Source organism: Mycetomoellerius zeteki, unplaced genomic scaffold (genome assembly GCF_001594055.1).
Source record: "Mycetomoellerius zeteki isolate Tzet28-1 unplaced genomic scaffold, Tzet1.0 scaffold98, whole genome shotgun sequence".
NCBI classification, from domain to species: domain Eukaryota; kingdom Metazoa; phylum Arthropoda; class Insecta; order Hymenoptera; family Formicidae; genus Mycetomoellerius; species Mycetomoellerius zeteki.
Window position 1 is genome coordinate 1,422,726 of NW_017258021.1, and position 23,229 is coordinate 1,445,954.

At 32.8% G+C, this 23,229-nt stretch overlaps 2 protein-coding genes across 2 annotated transcripts; one reads left to right on the forward strand and one right to left on the reverse strand.

The window, feature by feature from the left end:
- Positions 1-13,523: 13,523 nt before the first annotated feature.
- Positions 13,524-20,251, forward strand: Spt3 (Transcription initiation protein Spt3). The gene is made up of 9 exons (XM_018460906.1): positions 13,524-13,666; positions 13,742-13,857; positions 14,591-14,839; positions 14,914-14,995; positions 16,891-17,121; positions 17,336-17,653; positions 17,733-17,920; positions 17,993-18,149; positions 20,184-20,251. Exons 1-8 carry the CDS (start codon positions 13,630-13,632, stop codon positions 18,128-18,130), a joined length of 1,359 nt encoding a protein of 452 aa, XP_018316408.1. The 5' UTR covers positions 13,524-13,629; the 3' UTR covers positions 18,131-18,149; positions 20,184-20,251.
- On the reverse strand, positions 18,366-21,932 carry LOC108730928 (WD repeat-containing protein 91). The gene is made up of 8 exons (XM_018460903.1): positions 21,639-21,932; positions 21,090-21,354; positions 20,904-21,019; positions 20,343-20,530; positions 19,957-20,272; positions 19,744-19,865; positions 19,004-19,658; positions 18,366-18,877 (listed from the first exon to the last, which is right to left on the reverse strand). The coding sequence occupies exons 1-8, from the start codon at positions 21,756-21,758 to the stop codon at positions 18,728-18,730; spliced, it is 1,932 nt and encodes a 643-aa protein (XP_018316405.1). The 5' UTR covers positions 21,759-21,932; the 3' UTR covers positions 18,366-18,727.
- Positions 21,933-23,229: the final 1,297 nt, after the last annotated feature.

Consider the following 23,229-nt stretch of genomic DNA (forward strand, 5'->3'; position numbering starts at 1 on the left):
CAATTGTCTCGGCTTAACGAGTCTGAAGAGTAAAATTTGCGATCACTCTCTCTCTCTCTCTTTCTTGTCTTTCTTATTTTGAATCAAGGATATCTCAAAGTACATTTTGTCCGCAGAGTCTCCGCCTACATTAACTGTCGCGAACAGAATGATGCGAAGAGAATGACTTGCGATCAGACTAGTCGCAGCCGTCTCAGGGTAGCTGCTGAAGATGCCATTGATAGCGTCCTAGTGGAGGTTCGCTGGCCATTCATCACGGTAGGACCTATCTGCATGAGTATCGCAATTCTCTTCGTTATATCGCCGGACGTCTATGTCTTCATACGTGCCGAGAAAACGCACTGCGCGTTGTTCGATTCACATTAACGTTATTTATCGCGAGCGTCGAGGTCGAAGGTGTACGTACGTAACGAGATCGCGCACGATCATGTTCTCCGTTGAGAAAAAGAAAAGATACGATGTAATGCGAAGTACGACACGCTATAATTCGCAGTCATACGCGATTGAGGCGTTTAACTGGCGCAGCCAGATTTTTAAATGCGATAATGAAACATGCATTTCAAGCCTCACGATTTAAAATACTTCCTGTTCTTTTGCTACAAAATTAAAAATATATTACACTTATAAATATAAATCTCCATAAATTTCGAAATAATTATTTCAATTACAGATTAAAATTCGCGTAATTGCTGTCTACTTAGAATTATCAGAATCTAAAGAATAATATGATGCGTATTTGCTACAAATGAGACAGGTCAGGAAAACTATGACCCCTGATAATGAATTCGTTTCAAGCTTCACAATCTAGAATATGATATTTCCCATCCCTTGCTACAAAACTAAAAACATATCACACCTAGAAACATAAATCTTCATAAATTTCAGAATAATGATTTTAATTTTGGTTTATAACTCGCGTTAAAGTCATCCGTATAGATTTGTCATAGTCTAAAGAATGATAGTGGTGCGTATTCTCTAAAAATGAGGCTGTTCAAGAAAATTATATAATAGCACCTCTGAGCACCTTGCGTTTAACACGAGACTTCCACCTGCGATTATTCCCTCCACCACCTTCTCCGTGACCATATAGTTAGACGGGAGTATTACGGAGATCATTATAACGCGCGCGCGTTCGAAATATTTAGTGGAGTCTCCATCGAAATTAGAGGGGCCCGTCATTGTAGGAATTCTGTTTTTCTGCTGCCTTCTGAGGAAAGAGAGTGTGTATAATCAACATGTCAAAATAGTTTCTCGAGTAGAGCCGGTCCTACGGCTCTAATATATCGTTCGAATGAGACGAACGAACACCAGGAATGTAAAACTGCGCCGCGGGCCCTCGACACGTCATTTCGAGAATTAATCTTCGCGAGAGCTCATTTCCCCGTCCTCGTAATAATGTATTATTATAAAAAAATTTCATATAATATACGTAAAAAGACAAAAAATTATATACTTATGACAAATGAAAAAGTTAATTACCACTAAAATAAAAATAAAAAGGAGAACATTAATTTAAAGACAAGCATAAAAGTGTATACATTTTTGTTATAAATTGTGTGATTCTTGCACTTATTGTTTCTATAATTTTTTGTCCCTTTTTTGAAACTCTAATCAGATTTCGTCGTCGGGATTGATATCGTTTTTACAGCGAAATAGTTATTGAAATATGTATTTCATCAACCGTTTAACGCAATTCCAACTTCGACATGGCTGAAATTTCTTTTACATCACAGCCACAAAAGATTACAAAATGAATATATAAAATAGTCGAGTGATAAGTACGTCACTGTTGCGAAGGGAAGGGAACCGAAAAAGGGGAACTCCGAGAGATATATACAGGTCAGGCGGCCTCCCGGGGTTAAATGAGAGGGCGTTGATTATGAATTTTGAAGGATTCTTTAACCGCAGTGTCTTTAATTAAAGTTAATTACCGTCAGATCGCCGTTCGCTACCCTAAACATCGCTAACTCTCGTCTCTCGGCGTTACAAAACCGTATGATTACAGGGCAAAATGGTCGCGTGATTGATCTCTCGACTCGAATGTACAACATGCCTCGCCTCTCCTTCTTTACCTCTGCTCGTCAAATCAAAGGAAAAAGAAGGGGAGCAGGAAAGATTCATACTGGAAACATACTAGAGCAACAAACATGCAAATTAATTAAATAAAAATAACTTTAAAATTTATTTATTTCTAAAACTCTTCACAAAATAAAAATATATTATAATGTATTTTATACTATATACTAATGTACATTTTAATGTACAAAATGTATTTTAAAATTGCTATATATATGTATATATTGTAGATATATATATATATAATTCATATATAAATAATTTTTATATTCATAATAATAATTACATAATATTACATGCAGGTATAGTTCCACTTTTCTAGAATTTTTGATAACTTTTTCTCATGCTCACACTAACTGCTCAAATAACGCTCGAATGAAGACAGCAAAAAATGTCGAATCGTCGAAAAGCGAGGTATCGCGAGATACGAGACAACGAGGGTGGACGACCGAGGCGTGTCCTCAACGAGATCGAGATCGACGAGCCTCTTTATACCTGGAACGGGACGCGCCGCATCGTCTCCCGCGAACGACGCGCCAAAAGAAAAAGAACAGAAGGAAAAAAATAAATCAGATGATACTTGGAGGACAGGGGAGAGTCGAAGGAAGAGCGCTAATAATAATAATAAACAACGATATCGACGGGGATTAATGCTCATCTTGATAGATCGCGCGATATACGATCTGGACTTCAATTTTGGCCGCGATGCGCGAACTCTCCTCTCGCATAACCGAGCGGCATGAATAATTCAGGCCGAAATAATAATGTGTGCACGTGCTATAATCATACAAGTCAAATATAATTACACCGAGGCAGGACGAAAGCAGAAGGGGTTGACGGGGGTGGATCGCGAGCAGTGAAATATCAATATGTCGGAGGGCGCTTCGTTATGGACAACATAACTCGCGATTACGTTCACAAAATTACAACTGCTACGATTAATTCTATACGTATCTTTTTCGTCGTTGGAACAGGTAAAGTTCTCTACCGATATATTTTTACGTTATCCTTTTACACTTATGATCTCAAATGGAAAATACTCGAGAGGTAAACCGATTTTAAAAATCTATAAAAATTTTAACGAAATAATTTCGATCGAGAATTTCGCTCTTTCTCTCTCCTTGTCGTTATAAAAATTCTTGTAATCGATGAAATGATCGGACTTAAAAAGCAATCCTCCCGAAGATAGGAATGACACCCACGCTCGCAGGTGTGAATCCATCCAGTTCGTTCGAATGGCCATTCGAACAAGCAGTTGTCTCTCGTACGGACGTCGTCAAATAGACTCTCGTATCGATTCCACAACAACAGCATGTTTTCGACTATCTGATTCCATCTCTTTTTCGGTGTCCTAACCAATGAATAATGTATGTCTCAATTACTAGCGTTACTAGCTGTCCCGTAAAAAAAGGCATAGGAGGACATATGAGGAGCAGACTTTCAAAGTGCGTTTTGTCCAAAATTTGTAATTGAAAATGAGAAAAAAGAAACTCTGCACACAAGAAAATTACACATTTTACAGAAAATAACAATATACCAATCAGTAGAATGTAAAATATTAAACAAAATTGCTAAACAATTGTTAAAAATGTTAGACAAATGAATTTTGTTTGTCTCTAGTTAAAAAACATAATACACTTCGTAATGTCTATGTTTTTTCAGCATATAAATTAACGATGAAAAAATGCTTTCTGAACATCACAGAGTAGCTTATAATATGAGTCTTTCAACACTGAACACTATGTCATCTCTAACTAAAAAAATGAAATTTTGGATAAAATGCATTTTGGAATTCTGCTCTTCATATACATAGAAGGGCCATAGAGAAATTTTTCGAGAAATATATCTAATAATTACTATAGATTCTTGTAATGAAAATTACTTCACGAACAAAATAAAGTTTTATATCACATGTCACCTGTATTATTTAACTGAAAATCGATTTAAATAAAATATCTTACAATAGTTAGATATATTCTAATCATTATCATTAAATAATGATTATTAAATAATTAATTTTTACAGAACGAAGAAGTCACTGTAGGCATTAAAACACATTTTAGATAATATAATAAAATAATGAATTATAACAAATCTTATTAAAAAGAAAGCTGTAAGATTTTTAAAATAGATATCGATTATCTAAAAGTTTTTTTATAAATATTTCTACTGAAATTAAATAAATCTATATTAGTCTCTGTTGAATATTTGCGAGCACTGCTCAAACTTTATTTTATATACAAAAAAGGATATTTACGTATTATTTTGTAACAATTAAAAGCTAGACCAGAAAATATCAAATTCTTAACGACGACTCTCACATCTATTAATAAAACCCTCCACAATTCTAACTGCTTATCACCGTTATTATTTGTGAAAAATCATTCTCGAGTTAATTTGCGACTTCTCGTTCCAATCATTACATAATTACACATCGTTTCAGCGCATTATAGTTTGCGCAAAATCAAGTGAGTCTCTTCGATAGACGCGAATAACCATGCCAGCTTTGATTAAACGTCATCCTGTATTCGTGATGCTCTACCAAACGGATGTTACGAGAAAATATCTATGTCTGATGTGCATCCTTACATATGTGTATCCACATCATCATTACGAAGTTGGAGATTGCCCGCATCCGGCCTACAAGGATAAGAACGTCTGATTCTTATCGGCGTTTTTACATGCGTTTTCGCAAACGGTGCTTAATTGGCGATATCAATTCCCATGTACTTGTCACAAATATAACACGCTCGCTTCATGGAGCATACAAAACAAGATTGAATAAGAGAAAAACATCAAATTTATTAATCTATCACTTTTCTATTCTCATGTATATCATCGAATGCGCAATACGGAAATGTTTTACAATTCAGTGACTGAATAATAAATAAAGACTAGAAATTTTAAATTCTGTTCTTAAAACCATTAATCTTGAAAGAAATTTTCAGTTGATTTGTTTTTCTTTAACATCCTCGTTTTAAAAAATACATGAAATGATTAATAAACAATAAATAAACGTATCTTAATAATAGTATCTTGATAAACTAAATTTAAACGTAATTATCAGTTGAACAATTCGCATTTGCAAGAGAGAACAAGAATTAAGCTAGGGACAGATAGACATACATGCGTTCTCAAAATCTTAGCTATCTCGCTCGATACGATCGCGCCCGCAAAAAGAACGGCAAATTAATTTGCTCCCGGGTATGCTTTATCTACCGCTTAAATGCAAATCGGCAGCAATTCGTCTTGCTCATTCCATTGCCATGGGCAATAAGATGTATTCGTGAATTAAGACATTCGTCAGCCGGATATAGCAATTCGCCGGAATAAAGCAAAATGACTCATTCAGGAGATAAAAAAAAAGAAATAATAGAATTAGAGCAGTCGACTGATATTATTGCAAATCTGATTACAAAATTCTAAAAAATTTTTTCGCTTATTTTTCCAATTATTTTTGTCAGAAATCAGATTAATAAAGAGTTCTTTAATATTACATAATGTGAAAGTTATAAAATTATAATTATTATATATACTAGGAAAAATTTTGGTTGTACCAATAAAAAGTATATACAAGTGCATTTTAATTATATTAATCAGAATTCTTATTATTTTGATTGAATTTCTGGTTGCCTCGATTATGTTCGATAAATTTAAGTGATTATAATAGTTAAATACAACTATTATAAATATCTGCAAATATAAATCTTTCAGACTTCCAATTTACGTAACAAGATTTTTCTTCGTATCATCAATCATACATGATGTATTTCGATTTTATGTATAATAAAAATAATAGATTTAGAAAAAAGTTTTTACCATCGAAACATCAGACATCAAAAATACAACAGTATTAAGCAAATATATTTGTTTAAATTCAAAATAAAATATCTTAGAAAAAAAGAATAAAAATTAAAATTAATAAGGGCAAATAAACCTCGCAAAGATGTGAGTTGCTAAAACAAAATGATATGTGATTTAATACACATAAATATAATGATACATACGTTTCGATCTTCTGAATGTCGTAAATATATTTTTATTAATAAAAAAGTTATAAATGCGATGAGAAAAACATTGAAAGTCTTGGAAAGAAGCCGGATACGTCTCACCAAAAAGGCCTTTAAAGGTTAATATTTTATTCCGCTTTTACAAATCGGTTCATGAAAAAATTAAAAAATACGAAGACATTATTTTAATTCTGGCCTTTTCATACAATATATTTCTTTTCGAAATGAACTTCGTATATTACTATGTACCCGTAATACATCGTAAAAGGTACGTTTGTAATACAAGTTGGAATCGTATTCCCCGGTCGTTCCTTTTATCCAGCTTACATCTGCCGGTTCGAGAAGAATAAGCACATCACGTACCACCTATTAATAACGTCAGACGAATAAAACTTTCCGCGGTATCTGCGATTGTCATCCTGTGACGCGACAAATTCCGTAACGCCACACCAAAATCTCCCGAATCATCCTGATCATCCTGCCCCTTGCTACTATAGTAGCACTGTTTTGACTTTCACTTGAATATCGGCGCTTCGCTCCCGTATGCTTCGATACGCCTTACGATTCGATTCAATTGATATGGCAATTGATATCTATAGATGTAACGTTGTTACAGCTATCTAATCAATTCATTTGTTTCTACTTAAGAAATGACTTTCGATGAATTATCACTATATTTCGTGACCTATCTCAAGATTAGCGAATTTAAATATCAAACTAATTGTCTATGTGATTTTTTTAATTTATTATACAGTAGAACTTCGAAGATGTTGGGGGACAAGATTATTCCAATAAATGTGAATGGTTCAGATAATAGAGATTCAATAAATATTTCTTATGTAGTTTCAATAATAAGAGCTGACGGTTAGAAAACTGAAATCGAACATCGAAGTCGAGCACTGCAGTTCGGATAATAGGAGATCAGTTATGAGTTTGGATATTTGAAACTGCAATGATCATTAACTTGTTCATATAATATATGTACCTATTTTCACTAATGTAGAAACTTTAATTTCGGTTAAACTTATTTTTCATCCTTTTTTTTTTAGTTTTAAGAATTAGAAAAAGATAAAAAGTAAGTTGAATCGAAATTAAAGTTAATCTACATTGATAGAAATGGACGTAAATAGAGTGCAGATAAGTCTACTGCATTCTGTTATTTTTATATTAGTAAAGTTGTTGCGTTACAATTGATATTTTCCAGACAACACAAAGTCTGAAATTTAAATATAAGATATCTTTTAAACATCTTTTAGATGTTTTCGCAAAGATGCTGATAAGTTTTATATCTTGATAAACATTATGTTATCTGGGTTATTAACATTTATAAGATAAATATGAGAAAAATATCTGATTGGATTAATTAGAATGGATGAAGATAGACGAACCAGAATTTTCTAAATCTAGACCGAACTTTCTTAAATTTAGGTATTAAAATTCTAAATGAGATAACTGAAATTCTGATCGATGTAATCAGAATCTTCTGATTCATCCAGTTTCAACCAGAACATTTTTCTCAGTGTGTTAAGAAAGAGAAAAAGCTATCAGATAAATGTACACTGAAAAAAAAGATCAGCTACTGCAGCAAATTAGATGGTAAAATATGGCATAGCATTTTTAATTGCAGCAACCAATTTTTAGTTGTTAGCCTACCGAAATCTTATACATTGCGGATAGGCTAACGCAATCAAAAATTGGCTGCGACAGCTAATTCAAAATGCTATGCCATACTTTACCATTTAATTTATTAGCTGCAGCGGCCAATCTTTTTTTTCAGTGTAGACTGTCCCAAGAATTTAAGACTCAACTGGTCTTAAGCAGTCTATTCTCGTATCGTTTACTCTATAAAAATCACAAACGACCCGATTCCTGTTCCTACGATCCCTTTTATCCTCCCAAATTCGTCGGAAACGTGATCAACATCGCAGAGTGGACTCTCATAATCTAAATTCCATCTCCCCGCAGCTCTTCTTGCTTCTTCACGTATTCGTACGCGGGAAAACGGACCCAACCAGTCACCACGGTCCGGTTCATTTCCCCGTGGGCCCCTGTGACGGGTCCCAGCAAGCTTAAACTCGAGACCACGGCGGGTCCCGCAGTATCCTCTTCGGCACATGTCACCGCGTCATGGCGACCGCGATTTCGGGGCCCTGCCATGCCGTCCCGCGCGCGAGCGTACGTGTCGCGCATCTGATACAGCCGTAACAAATGACATCGTCGAACCCCGGCGTATAGTCGCCGGCTGGCTATCTCTTCATCTCGCGGACGATGACGACGGGGCAAGTATTGTCGGACCCAACGCTGCCGCGGGCCTCGTCGGGCCCGGGACAACACTTGGCCAGTTGACTTAAAACCAGTCGGCGTAAGAACTGTCGTGCGATAGTTCACATTAACGAACAGTCCGGTTGGTCAGTACTTTCACCACGGTTTAAGGGTGGCTTAAGCGGCCCCTAGTTAGAAGACATGACGCCGGGTTATGAGCTCGACGCCAGAACCTCACGGGGAGGACTTTCGTTGTAACACGTGTTGCTAACCGGTTCCACCTTAATTGTCTTAAACGGGCACCATCATAATTCTGAGTTTATCTCTCGAGGCGGCAGCGCCGTTCTGACTTGACGTCGCGACGTCAGCTCGCCCGGAGACTTCTCGTGATCTAATAGCGATTTCAAAATTGATGAAGCAACTGTATACCCCCTTCCTCCTTAGAAATAATATTACGAAAAAAATAACGGAGATTATGGTAACTGTTCAATGGTAGATGTATAATAATCGCGAAAGCTGAACGAACTCAACGTCGTTATTATCATCTTGCCAAAAGCAACACAAACCTCCATGCGAAATGAAATATGATCGTCTGTGATTTATAATACAAGTGTCGACTTTTGTGTGGGCCAACCACTTTCTCAAGACCTTCACCTCATAAATTACGCAACGATCTTTATTTCTCTTTCGTTATTATAGGTTTTGCATTCTCATCTGTTTGTTCGTAACTTGTGCGCTGTTCTAGTTTGTCATTTTTGCAAAAAGGTCCAATTCAAACATTCTTAATACGAAGAAACTTTGTTTTGGCTGTATTTTAGAAGGTCCAGGCGCGGTAAAACACGATACTTGATAAGATACGAAGAGCTGGCCCGAAAAATTCGAGACCCCGGGTCGTGTCCTGACGATCGTGAAGGAAGAGGGCCGGGACTGAAATTAGGTTTGCGAGGCACGTTTCTTTCTCCCCCCGTGCGGCGGTGCGGCGCGAAGAGAGCGCGGCTTTCGGTTCACCGTGCGACGTGGTGTCAGGACGTTAACCGTGAAGTATCCATCACTGCCTTACCAAGAAATCCACGACACGACGGTGTTCCGACTTCGGTGGATCAGGTTAGATAAATGTAATAGTCTATAGTTCAGCTTGCTAACAAGACTAGCCTCCCTTAGATCGGAGATAAGGCCTAGCGAGCGATCCAGCTGACTCCGGGTCCGCTCATAATGAGCCCTAGTGGAAGCCGATTGCCGATTAGGGCATTCTTCGGCGATACTTCATCAATCATCGGAATCGCCGCCGAATTCGTTATGCAAAATCCGCGCGTCCAATATTTACGACATTTCATAAACCGAGACATCACAGCAATCGCTTTATACTATTTATCTAAATGTTAAGAGATAGAGAGAGAAAGAAAATTAAGAAAATCGTCTTCACATTTTTGCGTCAAATTTGTAACGCAGAAAGACTCAACCTTTTGTCTTTCAATTCGAAAAGAAAGACGACGCATATAGTTACCTTGATATTTATTATATATTATACATTTTATTAATTTTAATGACATTAAAATTTGACCTAAAAAGCAATGAGTTATTGATATAAACGACACGTTTTGAACGATTTGTCGTGCTAACTTGATAAATATCACAAACAAAATGACTGTATCAATCATTGCAAGGTAATTTCAGCAAGACATCGTAGCCCGAACGATATTAATTTATGTCCGAAAATAATCTGTTAAACACAAGCCACTCTCTTTCGATTAATAATACCGATAACATTATTACCAGTCGTCCATCGTATACAAAGTGTTCCAAACCATTCCTTAAACGAATTCGAATGTTCCTTAAATGGCAGATCACATTGACTAATTTAGAGTTGATTTCTCTTTAACGAGAGATCGAGGGCAATTTTTAATTTCAGATATCTTCGTGACGAAACGTGAAATTGAAATTGAAATTACTTAAACAAAAATTGAAATAATTAGCTAATATTGTTCTGTTACACATCTGGTATTCCGGAACTAAATTTGCAAAAAAAATTTTATTTTTCATTTAGTTGTTTAAAAGCTATGTCTTAACATTTTTATTTAAGAAACATCTATTTCAAATTAGTTAAAAAACAATGAAAAAAATATCCGAACACTCGGTATGTATCTTGTTCGCCTAGAGACCGGATTTCTTAGATATTAACGTCGATACGGCCCGTCTCTCATAATATAACGAAATGAGGCTCGCAAGATGCACCAACACAATTCTCTCTCTCTCTCTCTCTCTCTCTCTCTCTCTCTCTCTCTCTTTCTCTCTCTTTCTTTCTTCTCACGTATTGATTAAGTTAAAATTTATTATTAAACCACGCCGATATGTGTTCCCGCGCACAACTTTACGACGAGGGACTTTAATTTCCTGAGGAACGCACATTAATCATTTATCGGTGATTAACTCGTAGAGCCGCCGATAAAACCGAGAACAGTCCTCGATATTGTACACAACGACCAGCGAAAAGTCGACATCAAAACTTTTAAATGTTTCTCGTTATGAGAGCTGAGCACTATTTGTTTAAGCCTATTTTAATTAACGATCTACAATTCATGCTAAATTTTTCGATAAAATTCTATAATATTTATAATATTATGTGTCGTACACATAATACAAAAAACATTCGAAGAACACACATACATAATAATTAAAATACACATACATAAAAATAATGACAAATAAAATTATAAAGTTAATCGAATAAATATAAGATATGTAAATAATAGCATGAGAAAATTCTTTAAATCATGATTCACTATTAATTCTGTGATTTACAAATATCCTAATATTTTGCACATCAGTAACTGTAATTGTTGCTCTATTGCTTTTGTTTTGTTCTATTGCTCCTTATTTTAATAATATAAAATAATACTTATCGAAATGGCGTTAGCGTACGGAAAATTTTTTCTCAAGCTAATAAGTAATATAGATACACAGTGTTGGATCTTATCTAGATAAAATTGTCTAGATGATCATTTAGATGAAATTTTGATGTCACATCCCACTTTTCGGTATCCGCATAAAATACTTAATACCAAATTTTTTGATTAACTTAACCGGCAATAAACTTGTAAAGCATAATTTTCTATACTATTAACAAAAATGAATAGGATTCTGTATTATTAACAAAAATGAATAGGATTATTAACTTATTAACAATAATAAAATTATTAATTTGTTGCTTGATAAATAGTAAAGAAATTAATTTATACGTAATAAATTAAATAATTACACAAATTTGCTATAATAGTATAATTAATCAACACAATTAAGTTAATCGGAATTTCGTCGAAGTCTATCTTAGGCCCAGTTCCACAACTCACTCTTAACCGAGGTTCAACTTATTCATTGTCTCTTTCTAATTCCAGAATTGGAAAGAGATGAAAAACAAATTGAATCTCAATTAAGAATTAACCGTGACTGGGCTTTAAAAAATACAACTAATGCCAGTTTTACTAGCGTAGATTATAACTTTAATCTTTAAAGTTGATCTTTAAACTTACTTTTTTTCTAGTATTAAGAATTAGAAAAGGATAAAGAGAAGAATAAGTCAAGATTAAAGTTAATCTACGTTAGTAAAAATAAACATACTACAATTAATAATTATGGAACAAGATAAACATACCATCCGTTGTCTGCGTTCATTGCTTTTTTGATCCACTTCGTCAAGAAAGGCAAGATGAAATGGAGATGATCTCAATTGACTCCAAATACTCCAATTCACTCGAAGAAAGCAAACCACCAGTACCGATATAATCGACGTACATTTTTGTTTGTACTACAAACACTTTGTGAAACGCTTCTAATTCTTTCTAGTTTTCACGGACCATTTTTAGAAAATAACAATCGCGAAGAAAAAATTTTACGAACAGTTTGAATATGATCGATTTGCGATTCGCGACCGCAGCACGTTTCGCGATTTTTATTTCTATAATCAATGTAGATTAACTTTAATCTCGATTTAATTTACTTTTCATCTTTTTCCAGTTTTAAGAATTGGGAAAAGATAACGAATAAGTTAAGAAAGAGATTAAGGTTAATCTAGATTGGGGTGTAGAAATTGATATGAGAAATATATACGTTTTTACTAATGTAGATTAACTTTAATTTTGGTTCAGCTTACTTTTAATCTTTTTCCCGTCCTAAGAATTAGAAAAAGATGAAGAATAAGTTGAACCGAGATTAAAATTAATCTACGTTAGTAAAAACGGACATAAGAACCTCTTTCACCAATTCCGATTAATCGGACTTTATCGGAGGTTAACTCGATCATCACGATATTATATAATAAAAAATAAACACTGTAGTTTGTCTCAGGACAATTTACATGTTTTTTGTCGTACGACAAATTTTTCAAGCCTGTCGATTGGCTATAGAACAAAGAGAACATCCGAGATTCTTTCTGTCTACAATTAACACACTTGAAAAATTCATCGTACAACAAAAAACAGACGCATGTAATATTGGCCTCAGAAGAGAAAGAGAAAAAAGAAATTCTGTTATATTGAACTCCTGTTGGCACTTTTGTGAAAATTATGAGATTAGTTAAAGAAGTTCTTACTTTGATCGAACTCCAATTAATTTAATCAACGATTACGTTAATAGGGAGATTCTATAACTTGTATACCTCATCGTTCCTAATCTCTTATTTTTCTTTCTATGTATCGAAAGATTAATAATTAATCGTATTAGACGTTAACAAAATAATTCGAATATCACACAAGTTTAATCACCGCTGAAGTCTGCCGGTCGAAAGTACTCGAAAGTCGTACTCATGATGCAATTTGCAAATATAATACTTCGGGCCAGTTTCACCAAGCCGATTAAGCTTAATCGATGATTAATTATCAACCGCAATTGTCAATTTTACTAAACAGCAAACGCGATTGATCAATCAACGGCCGATTAAATTAACTGGTGTTGATGAAATCGTGAAACTGGCCCTTCATGATGCCAACTGCGATCTCGAAATATCGAAAAGTTAGGATCACGTGATGCGATTCTATCGCAACTGCTTCTTCTTGTCGCAGTGATGCCATCTGAGACATGTCACATGTGGTTAACCTAACCTCATAAAACTTGTCAAACCAAAATAAATTTAATAATTCGAAAACAAATAAGAAATTTTTATTTGTATATATATTTCTCGGATTTCTAAATTTTTGTATGTTATTGATACAACAATTTTACACAAGAAATTAATGTTTTTCATAGATAAATTAGAGATTATCGATATACATCAAGGAACACAGAAATAATGACTGAACAGGAAGAACTTGTCATCTGCGTGCCCGGTAATTATTTATCGATTTTTAGCAATGTCGATTTGCTTCGCAAATATTAAATTAATTTTGCAATATTTTTTCAAGGCCAGAGGTTATGTGTAGCTGATAAGAGTAACGTAGCTGGTACAGGGACATATGAGCAGCAGGGTTACATCTATTCGAAACTCGCTGGCATTGTAAAATTAGTGACTGATGACAAAGTAAAAATCTTCTGGGTTTATATTTAACTCTTTGGAGCTGACGTTAAAATCTAACAATTACACTAAAACTGAATTTATGAGAGCTATTTAATTTATGTTGACTAAAAGATACTAATTAATTTCAAGGAACCAAAACGACAGACTTCGTATAAAAAAAGAATTAGTACTAAATTTATTTTAATAACAATAATTCAAATTTGCAGATATAACATTGTAAGTATTCATAGTCTATTTTTATTTAAGACTATCAAGTAATATCTTTTTATGCAGATTTTAATGCAGCCTTCTGATTAATTTATGATATTTTAAGATTACTTAAGACAGTCTCAAATATAAGAACTAATATTATAAATACTGGCTGAAGAATATAATTGAATAAGACCAAACCCATTGTCAAATCCAAAAGAATTAATTGAATAGACCCATGTTAGCTCTGAAGGGTTAATATACTAGAATAAATATCTCTAAAGTTTTAATTTTTCATTTTCTGATTAACTTATCATTAGACTTAACCAGATAATATAAAGATTCTATTTTTCTAACTATGGGTAATCACTGAACTGATGGTTTTGTAATGAGTAACTTTTAATATCACTACTATGAATCAGTTTAATGATTAATTATAGTTAGAAAAATATAATTCTTATATTATTATAAAGTTAAGCAAGGTTAAATCTAAACCATAAGTTAACCAGATAATGAAAAATCAACCCTAAATCTTATATTGTTATAGACTTGTACAGTGGAAGTACATGGTATAACGGAGCAAAGCATCGTTCCTGCACCAGGAGACGTTGTGACGGCCATAGTCACTGTAGTGAATCAAAGATTTTGTAAATGCAGTATCAAGTGCGTGGGTGACATAGTCTTGACGAGGCCTTACAGAGGAATACTGAGGAAGGAGGATGTTCGAGCAATTGACAAAGACAAACTAGAGATGTACAAGTGCTATCGACCTGGAGACATTATTCTCGCGAGAGTTGTATCCTTTGGCTTCACTCTAAAACTAAACATTTCAAGAATTAAGTCTATAATTTTTCTTATACCTCTTGATAGATGCCAATGACAGAAATACATACTTATCAATTGAACACCGCAGAAAACGAGCTAGGAGTAGTTATAGCTCACAGCGACGAAGGTAAAGAATCAGTATATATTCCCTTTGTTGACTTATTTTAACTTGTTATCTTACAGGTGTAGCTATGGTACCAATCAGCTGGACACAAATGCAATGTCCAAAATCTTTAAGTAAGGAATTCCGTAAAGTTGCTAAAGTTGTACCAGAACACATCGCGGCAGAACAAATTGAATTATAAGTTATAAGTAATTAACTTTTCGACTGTATAATACATTTTAGATATTTAGTACAAAAATTATACATTTTTGCGTACAAAAAGTTTATATAGACGAACATAATTTTTATGTATTGCTATTAAAGACAAGGATCAATAATTTGGAGCAGCAAGTAAAAACGGTCCCAAATATTTGAATTGAATTCCTTTTGTTTTTATATTTTTTATTTGACTCACCATACACATACACTCTTGGCCATAAAGTCTAATTTTATCTATAAGTATTATATTATCTAATTTTATCTATTGCACATTGCCTACTAACATTATCCTGGTGAAACTTTCTTTCTTATAATTTTTCAAAATTTTTATGTAAAGCACACTGTCACGAGTTCACGTAAACGTTCTAGAGCTAACAGAAAATAAATTGAAAAAACACTTTTATTGAAAAAGATTTTTGTAACAATTTTAATATTTTATTTAGTCTTCTTTTGGTTTTTATTATGTTTTTTTTTCTAATAAGACTACATAAATTGAGAGTGCTTTGTACTTGTAGTCACAGCTGCAGAATATATATATTAAAAATTTTTTTATATATATCTTTTCCACCTCTTCTGTTGATTGGCACTTCATGGCAGTGGGTGGCAGCACTGTCAATATTTTCATGTAAATATTTATTGTATGATGAATGCCTGTTCGTAGTGTTTATTTCCGTTCAAACATTTTACGTTGTCATTTGATAAAGTAGTGACACAAATAAGCAAAAATGACAGAAGCGTCATTTTTTAAACCGTCAGATACTGAATCACTGAATTACACTCAGGGTAAGCACTCATTGCAATTGTGAGGTTATGTACTCGAGATTTATGTGTATATACAACAGAAATATACAGATAAAAAAGCTTATTTATAATATTCTATACTATAATTTTTATCTTCACACACACAAAAAAAATTCATTAGTGAATTAATGCCAAATAAATATGACGTTGACGATTTAATTAAATAAATATAGCAGCCTACGAACATCAATATTATTAAATTGCTTATTAATTTTATTTGTAATACTCCTGTTAGGAGCGTCTCAAAACTGAAAATTAAATTCGGCGTGCAGTTTGCAGAATTGAATATGATATAAGTTCACGAATTGTTTAAGCACTAAAGATCCAACTTGACCATTCAAAGCTTTCATTTCCTGGTTGTGTATCCACATTATGATTTTAAGATATTTTATTAAATACAACATTATTGACTAATTTGATCTATTGCATTATTATTATTATTAATGTAATTTTTACATATCCTGATGAAATTTTTTTTTAATTCTTTATGTAATTTTTCAAAATTTTTTAGAATTCCTGTATAATTTAACAAGTTTTTAAAAATTTGCAAATCTTTGCAAATTAGAACATTTTTCCAAAGCATTCTGCTGAGAGTGTTCATCTTTTCTAGAATTTTTCATAAATATGAATTCTGAAATTATAAGATTTCTAAGATACAACATTCTATAATTTCTGAAGATTTATAAAAATCTGAAAATATTAAAAATATTTTTCCAGAAATCTTCATAAATTTAAAGATATGACAAATTTTTTAAAATCTTATGAGATATTATGAAAATTTTGTTCTTCAGGATATTAAATTGATATTGATAAATAATTTGATATTAAATGCAATTATTAAGTAAAATTAATTATTTACACAAAGTAAATGTTAAACAAAGTTTGAATGGTTTATGTAGAAATTCGACAGATGATGCATGGGTTTGGTGATAGCAGCGAACCATTATTCGAATCTGCAAAGATCATAGAGGATGTCGTGCTACAACAAATGAAAATAATTGTCAGAAGAGCTTGTGAAATAGCAGACAGACGAGCTAGTTCGAAGAAAAGCAATATTATTAATGGAGAGGACCTTCTCTTTTTATTGCGTAAAGATAAAATCAGACTTCAACGCATTGTGAAATATCTTGGTAAGTTAACAGCAAATTTTTTAAATTATAAGGTCTATTTTTTATTATTGCACTAAAAACTTTCGATTTCGCTTTCACCAAATTTTAAATATATATATATCTATTTTATTTTAATTACATTTTAATTACAAGTGTACATTAGTTCAGCTATAGGAACAGGCCTTTGCATATATATCATTATTCCTTGCTTAGAGTAAAATTTTTCGTCTTTCAGAACTCAAAGAATTAGGATGCTCGGTTCAAAAACTTATCGCAACGAACGATGTGCCGCAAAATGTCACGGATCCTGAACAACTAAATGGTACCAAGAAAAAAGTGCCATTTCAAAGTTTTCTAGAACAGATTGACAACACAGGTGAACTTCTGGAAAATTCATCTTCGGTAGACGATATCAAACGACGTAGATGCATTCGTGCGGATATCGCGTCGAAATCTATGGACGAGGTGCATTACATGAAATTCAGCAAGGCACGTCGTGTGTCCTTTGCGAACAAAAATCGTCACAAATTCAGCGATTGGATTTGCGCGGATGGTACTATCTCGATTAGAATAAAAAATGTATGCAACCTACATTTTATCATATTTTAAATACTGTATTTATTTAATTATAGGTGATGTTACCGTATCAAAGCAAGCATTCACAATCTTATCTTACCTTGCATATGAAACAGTTGCTCAAATTGTTGATCTCGCATTTTTAGTCCGGCAAGATCAGGGTAAAATGCATGGCGATGCCATAGATCGGCAACGACTCAATTACATTAATCCATTTACATTCAAGCCGCGCTATCATAGCAAGGTACATATTATAATTGTTAAAAAATCGAACTAATATAGAACAACTAACTAATATATGTATTGTTCTCTATAGAATTTCGTAATGAAACCGTTAACTCCTTCGGAGATAACTGAAGCCCTGAGAAGGTATTGGTCTCCACAGTTAGATATGACAGGTCCATTTAATAGATGGTCTATGAGAAGACCACACTTGAAACTCCTTTCATGTTAAATGTAAAGATCTGAAAAAGGTAAGAAACTTAATATAATTTAACATGTGCAACGCTAAAATTGACTCGTATTTATTGACATTTTCTTGATCTCTTATACATGTGTTTTATTTTCCTAAATCTAACTTTACACACGAGACCATTGTTCTTTTTTATCGCTTTCTTTTTATTATATTATAAAAACGAGTAAAATTATTATATGTAATAATAATTATACAGATATTTATGATTCTCCTTAAAATAATTACAATTCTCTGTACATTTTGTATTTGGTATGTATATTATAGTCCCTGATTGCTTTTTAAACGATAAAAGACTGTTATTATATTATTACTTGTAATTACTGCCAGAGTGATATATTGTACTTTTCGTAAAATATCTTTTCTTTACACAAATTACCCACGCTTTGGCGATACAATGTAATGTCTTAAAACCCAATGTGATGTACTTATTCTACATCACATACTCGTATATTCTATCTAGTCACTTGCGAGTTTAACACAGTGAATAAAATAATATCTACAAAATCTTTAATTAATACCATTAGTAATTGCCTATTTGTTTTACGAATTTACACAAATGCTAATTTTATTTCTATATCATGGTGAGAGTAGTGTTGATACTCGTGCTTTCCCTTCTGCACCCCCGGTTATACAAGTTCCAGATTGATTGGCAGTCGACCAGTCGCAACATAGAGTACCTTTGTGTCCGCCTAGCTCTAAAATCTTTCCTTGCGCGCCTGGTGGCATCTGACGAAACAGGAAAGTCGATTGAGTATATAATATTTAAAAAATATAATATAAAATAAGTTTTTAAATATTATATATAATTAACTGATATTAAGTATGTATGTGTATAAAATATCTTGCACATACCTTGTATATATTTCCTCCAGTTTGTGTGCAGAGTAACATATAATTGCCAGTCTGATCAAAAGTAAATAATTTTCCATGAACGGGGTTCTTCTCAATCTTAATTTTGGTCTCCCACAAGATCTTCCCAAAGTGATTCAAGCTCCTTTGACATAGTTTACCGTCCTCACTTTGCGCACATATATTCGTAAAATCATTAATTAATTCTATGTCGATTATTGGGCTAGAGTGGCAGTTGAGATTGTCTATTATCTCGTTTCGCCTCAGATCATGTATGAGTATATTGCCATTGGACAATCCCGTGATAAGTAATTGGCCATTATGATTAAAAGCGGAACATAAAGCAGTGACGTTCTGCTCCAACGGCAACGTTCTTTCGAGCTTCTTCGTTTTTATATCGTACAACAATAATTTACCCTCATTACCATCCGATACAGAGCAAACAAAGGTAGATTCCGTCGGATTGCAGATTAAAGTAACGATCCGCGAATTCTCGTGCTGGATATCCCAAAGCGTTTTACAGTCTCGCGTGTCATGCAATTGGATTAAACCATTATTGTCGCCATGCAGGAAATAACGTTCATTTTTCGATATCCAGTCCAGTGAGGTGATAGCTTTGTTAGAATTTGCCGTAGAGGAAGAGAACGTAGTAACAGTCCTGATATAAATAGATAATAATATAGATAATAAGAATTACGTATTAATGTTACATTGATAGACAAAGTCATAAACAAATTTCTTACTTTGGTGAAGGAATCGGCGTCCATACTTTAATGACACCATCGGCGTCGCCCGTTGCGACGTACGATCCACTCGCATTACTTTTGCATTGAATTATAGAGGTTTTGTGCTCTGTGTACTCCTCCTGTAAACGTCATACATATTGTATAAAGGTGATTGATACAATAAATAGTAGAAATAGTAGAAATTTCCTGAGATTAGTAATATTCTTTAACCTGACTTAAAAGAATATAACTGGAGTCTATTTTTTCCTTAGTTTTTCTTTCGATAGCAGTGTCTATAGAAGAGTCTCTTTTCCTAGAACTATTTAATCTTGAATCACAGCTGATGCTCCTCTTAGCGACCGCCTCGGACTTACTGATCGAATTCACCCGTCCTTTCGTATTCGTCCGTTTAGTCGAGATCATCTCAGATTCCGCATTTTTTTTTACGTTTGTTGCAGGCTTTCTACTTAGGATTGGACTGGACCCACCGCCAATATTTCTTATGAGATTCCTCAGCGTCTTTGGATTTTCCAATAACGGCGACTCTCTATTATTTATAAATATCATTAATTATATTTATATTATAGACTCTTTTTTATGAAATACAGCGAACATACTGAGCAATAATGTAAAAATCATCCATAAGGGGGGATTGTTGAGGTGCCGGACCCGGATTCACATCCCATACACTTTCTATTTTAACAGAATCACTCAACCGTTGCCTCAATGTTTCATTCTCTTCTTGCAATCGTTTTAATTTATTTGTGTCTTCATCTATTGTGAGTAATGTTGGCTGGGGCATACACTAAGATAGCAGTATATTAAATTTCTCATCATTCATATCATATTTCGTATCATATAGCATATCTTTTATTTTATTTTATTACAACACAAAAGGTCTGTTTTTTTTAACTAGTATACACTTTTGGAATTTAAAGTAAAATAGATATATGTTTCGTATTTGGCGAAAGAGAGAAAGAAAGTCCTAATGTGGTCCAGTATAGGAATAAAAAAACAAATCTATTATGTAAATAAATTTAAATGCGTTAAATTCCTTACAGGCATATTCAATTGAATAATGCATTGCTTCTGTTTTCTATTATTTAAATCTTTCTTTTACTTATGTAAAGAAACTGATTTTAACTTTGTAATGTGGTGAAAGTACTTTTTTTACTTACTTGAAAGATTGTTGCTAGGAAATTATGTAAGGATACCAACATAGTATCGTGCCATTGCTTACTAAAATGGACCGAGTAAATTGGATTGTCTTCGGGATTTTTGATAAATGGGAAAGCTGCAATATCACAAAGCATACAAGTTAATCTAAAGTATTATGAATTTATAAACGGATATAAAAGGCATACCAAACCATTCCTTCCATTCTGAATGGCCTTGTAGCTCTGGTGTCATTTTGGTGAAAAATTCCTGTATTTTGTCTTGCTTGCCATTCACAGCTGCGTTCACCAAGTACATCTTTAGTACAGAATTCTCCAACTTTCTAATCGCAGGCGTAAAATGGCTTTCCAATCGGCAAAACATTCTAGTATCAAAATGTCCCCATAATTCTCTCAGCGACGTCAGATCATAGGTATATATGTATTGCATTAATTGATCGATTATTTTATCTACCTGCTCAATCAAACAGTCGAATATTAAGCTATCTTCCTGACATTAATATACAATTTTTTTATTAATACTATATGTAATTCATCTAGAAATATTTCAGTACATATGTAACACTTTGTATAAAGAACATGATAAATATATAACAGCAGAATAAAGCAAACAGATAAAAATAATGACATGAAAACAAACAGTCGCGCAATTATCCCCAACGCATTTATCTTGTTCTTATGATAAGGCATATTGTTATTTGGTTGGATATTTTATTATTTTGCTGTAATCATTCTCACCCTAAATCCCTTTTCCTTTTCTGCTTTCAGATCATTATCAAAGGCCTTTAAGGTCTGACTAAAACCCCTGAAGAGCAAGTACTCCTTTACCAATTCATCCACATATTGCACGTGAGACATTTTCCCTCCAATTTCTTTGAAATGTTATTTGTTCGATACAGCTTGACAGCTGTATACTGTCATCCTTCAGCCATCTTGATTCTCCACTGAACTGCACTGAACTATTACACTGAACTGGACGCACAAAAAGAAACACTTCGCTTGGATGTAGGATTGCCAACAGAAAGTCTTACAATAGAAAGGTATGTGAGAATTTATATCGACTAATTTCTCGAGCCATCGAACAATCGAAAGAATCTATTTAAAAAGAAAATATTATGTTTATAGAGAAATCAATTATTGTAAAAAAAGTACAAAAAAACGTTTTAATATTATTTCGTATTAAAAATTAAAACATTTTAATTAAAACTAGGAAGGAAAGAAATTAATTATTTTTAAAAAACCATGAAGTACTTTGTCAGTAGAAAAAGAAGTTTGATTAAAAAACAAGAATGAAATGTCATAAAATTATTAGATACATTTGGAGAAAATGAACTATTTTATGAAAATATGAAGTATGATATTATTTGAAAAAGAAAGAATTCTTTGTTAAAACGAAAGAAAAAAATTAAATGTCATAAAAATTATATATTTAAATTATTATATTTAAAATGATATTATTTATTTTAAAAATATATACATCATCTGTTCAGAAAAAATTTAATTAGAAACAAAAAAGAAATGTCGTAAAACTTATATTGTATTTGACGAGAAATTAATTAATTTAAAAAAGTATTATCTCTAGAAAAGAAGAAGCTTGACCAAATACAAACAAAACAGAGAAATGTCATAAAGATGATGAATTGATAAACAATTAAAAAATTTTTTTAATAATAAGGAAAAGCAACTGAGAGCACCACCGCAGTTATTAATAACGTATATAAGTTTAATACTTTTGAGTACATTTACTCCGTGAAACTGTATGACAATCCTTCTTATTCTCAATATTCTCGATCGTTTTAGCTTTACTTTAAACCATTTTCAACATTAACAAAATTAACTAATTAGATAAACCAGAGCACTCTTGATGAACTTAAGTGATTATACACTGCAACATTGATTGTCCTATCTTGATATTAAATAACTGTTAAGATCAATTTAGCCAAGAGTGCGTTAACATTCAATATCAATATAAGTGAGAAATAATCCAAATTCTAATAGATATTCATCAGATTTAGACAATCAGTCCGCGTCAAGATATACAAAATAAAGATGATGAATTAAACTATTATATTTAAAGAGAAATGAATTATTTAAAAGAGAGTATATTATTATTATTATAGAAACAGTTTGATTAAAAACAAAAAATACAATGAAAATAACAAAAGCCAAATTAAGGATTTTTATATAAGAAATAAATGCTAATATTAGTCTGTTTGTTTTAAACGTTTTATATGTAGAGGAAGTCATCACGTCTCTGAAAAAAGACAATGGATTTGAGAAGAAAACGTTTATTTGTAGGTAAATTCGATAAATAATAATTACAATAGTA

Excerpts from the sequence above, each read along its gene's own strand:
- Spt3 (XM_018460906.1), top strand. The coding sequence starts at position 13,630 with ATGACTGAACAGGAAGAACTTGTCATCTGCGTGCCCG. Across the intron at positions 14,840-14,913 it reads ACATTATTCTCGCGAGAGTT|ATGCCAATGACAGAAATACA; the intron begins GTATCCTTTGGC and ends ACCTCTTGATAG. Across the intron at positions 17,122-17,335 it reads ACGCATTGTGAAATATCTTG|AACTCAAAGAATTAGGATGC; the intron begins GTAAGTTAACAG and ends TTCGTCTTTCAG.
- LOC108730928 (XM_018460903.1), bottom strand. The coding sequence starts at position 21,758 with ATGTCTCACGTGCAATATGTGGATGAATTGGTAAAGGAGTACTTGCTC. Across the intron at positions 21,355-21,638 it reads AAAAGGAAAAGGGATTTAGG|GTAGATAAAATAATCGATCA; the intron begins GTGAGAATGATT and ends TTGATTGAGCAG. Across the intron at positions 20,531-20,903 it reads TCCTAGCAACAATCTTTCAA|TGTATGCCCCAGCCAACATT; the intron begins GTAAGTAAAAAA and ends CTGCTATCTTAG.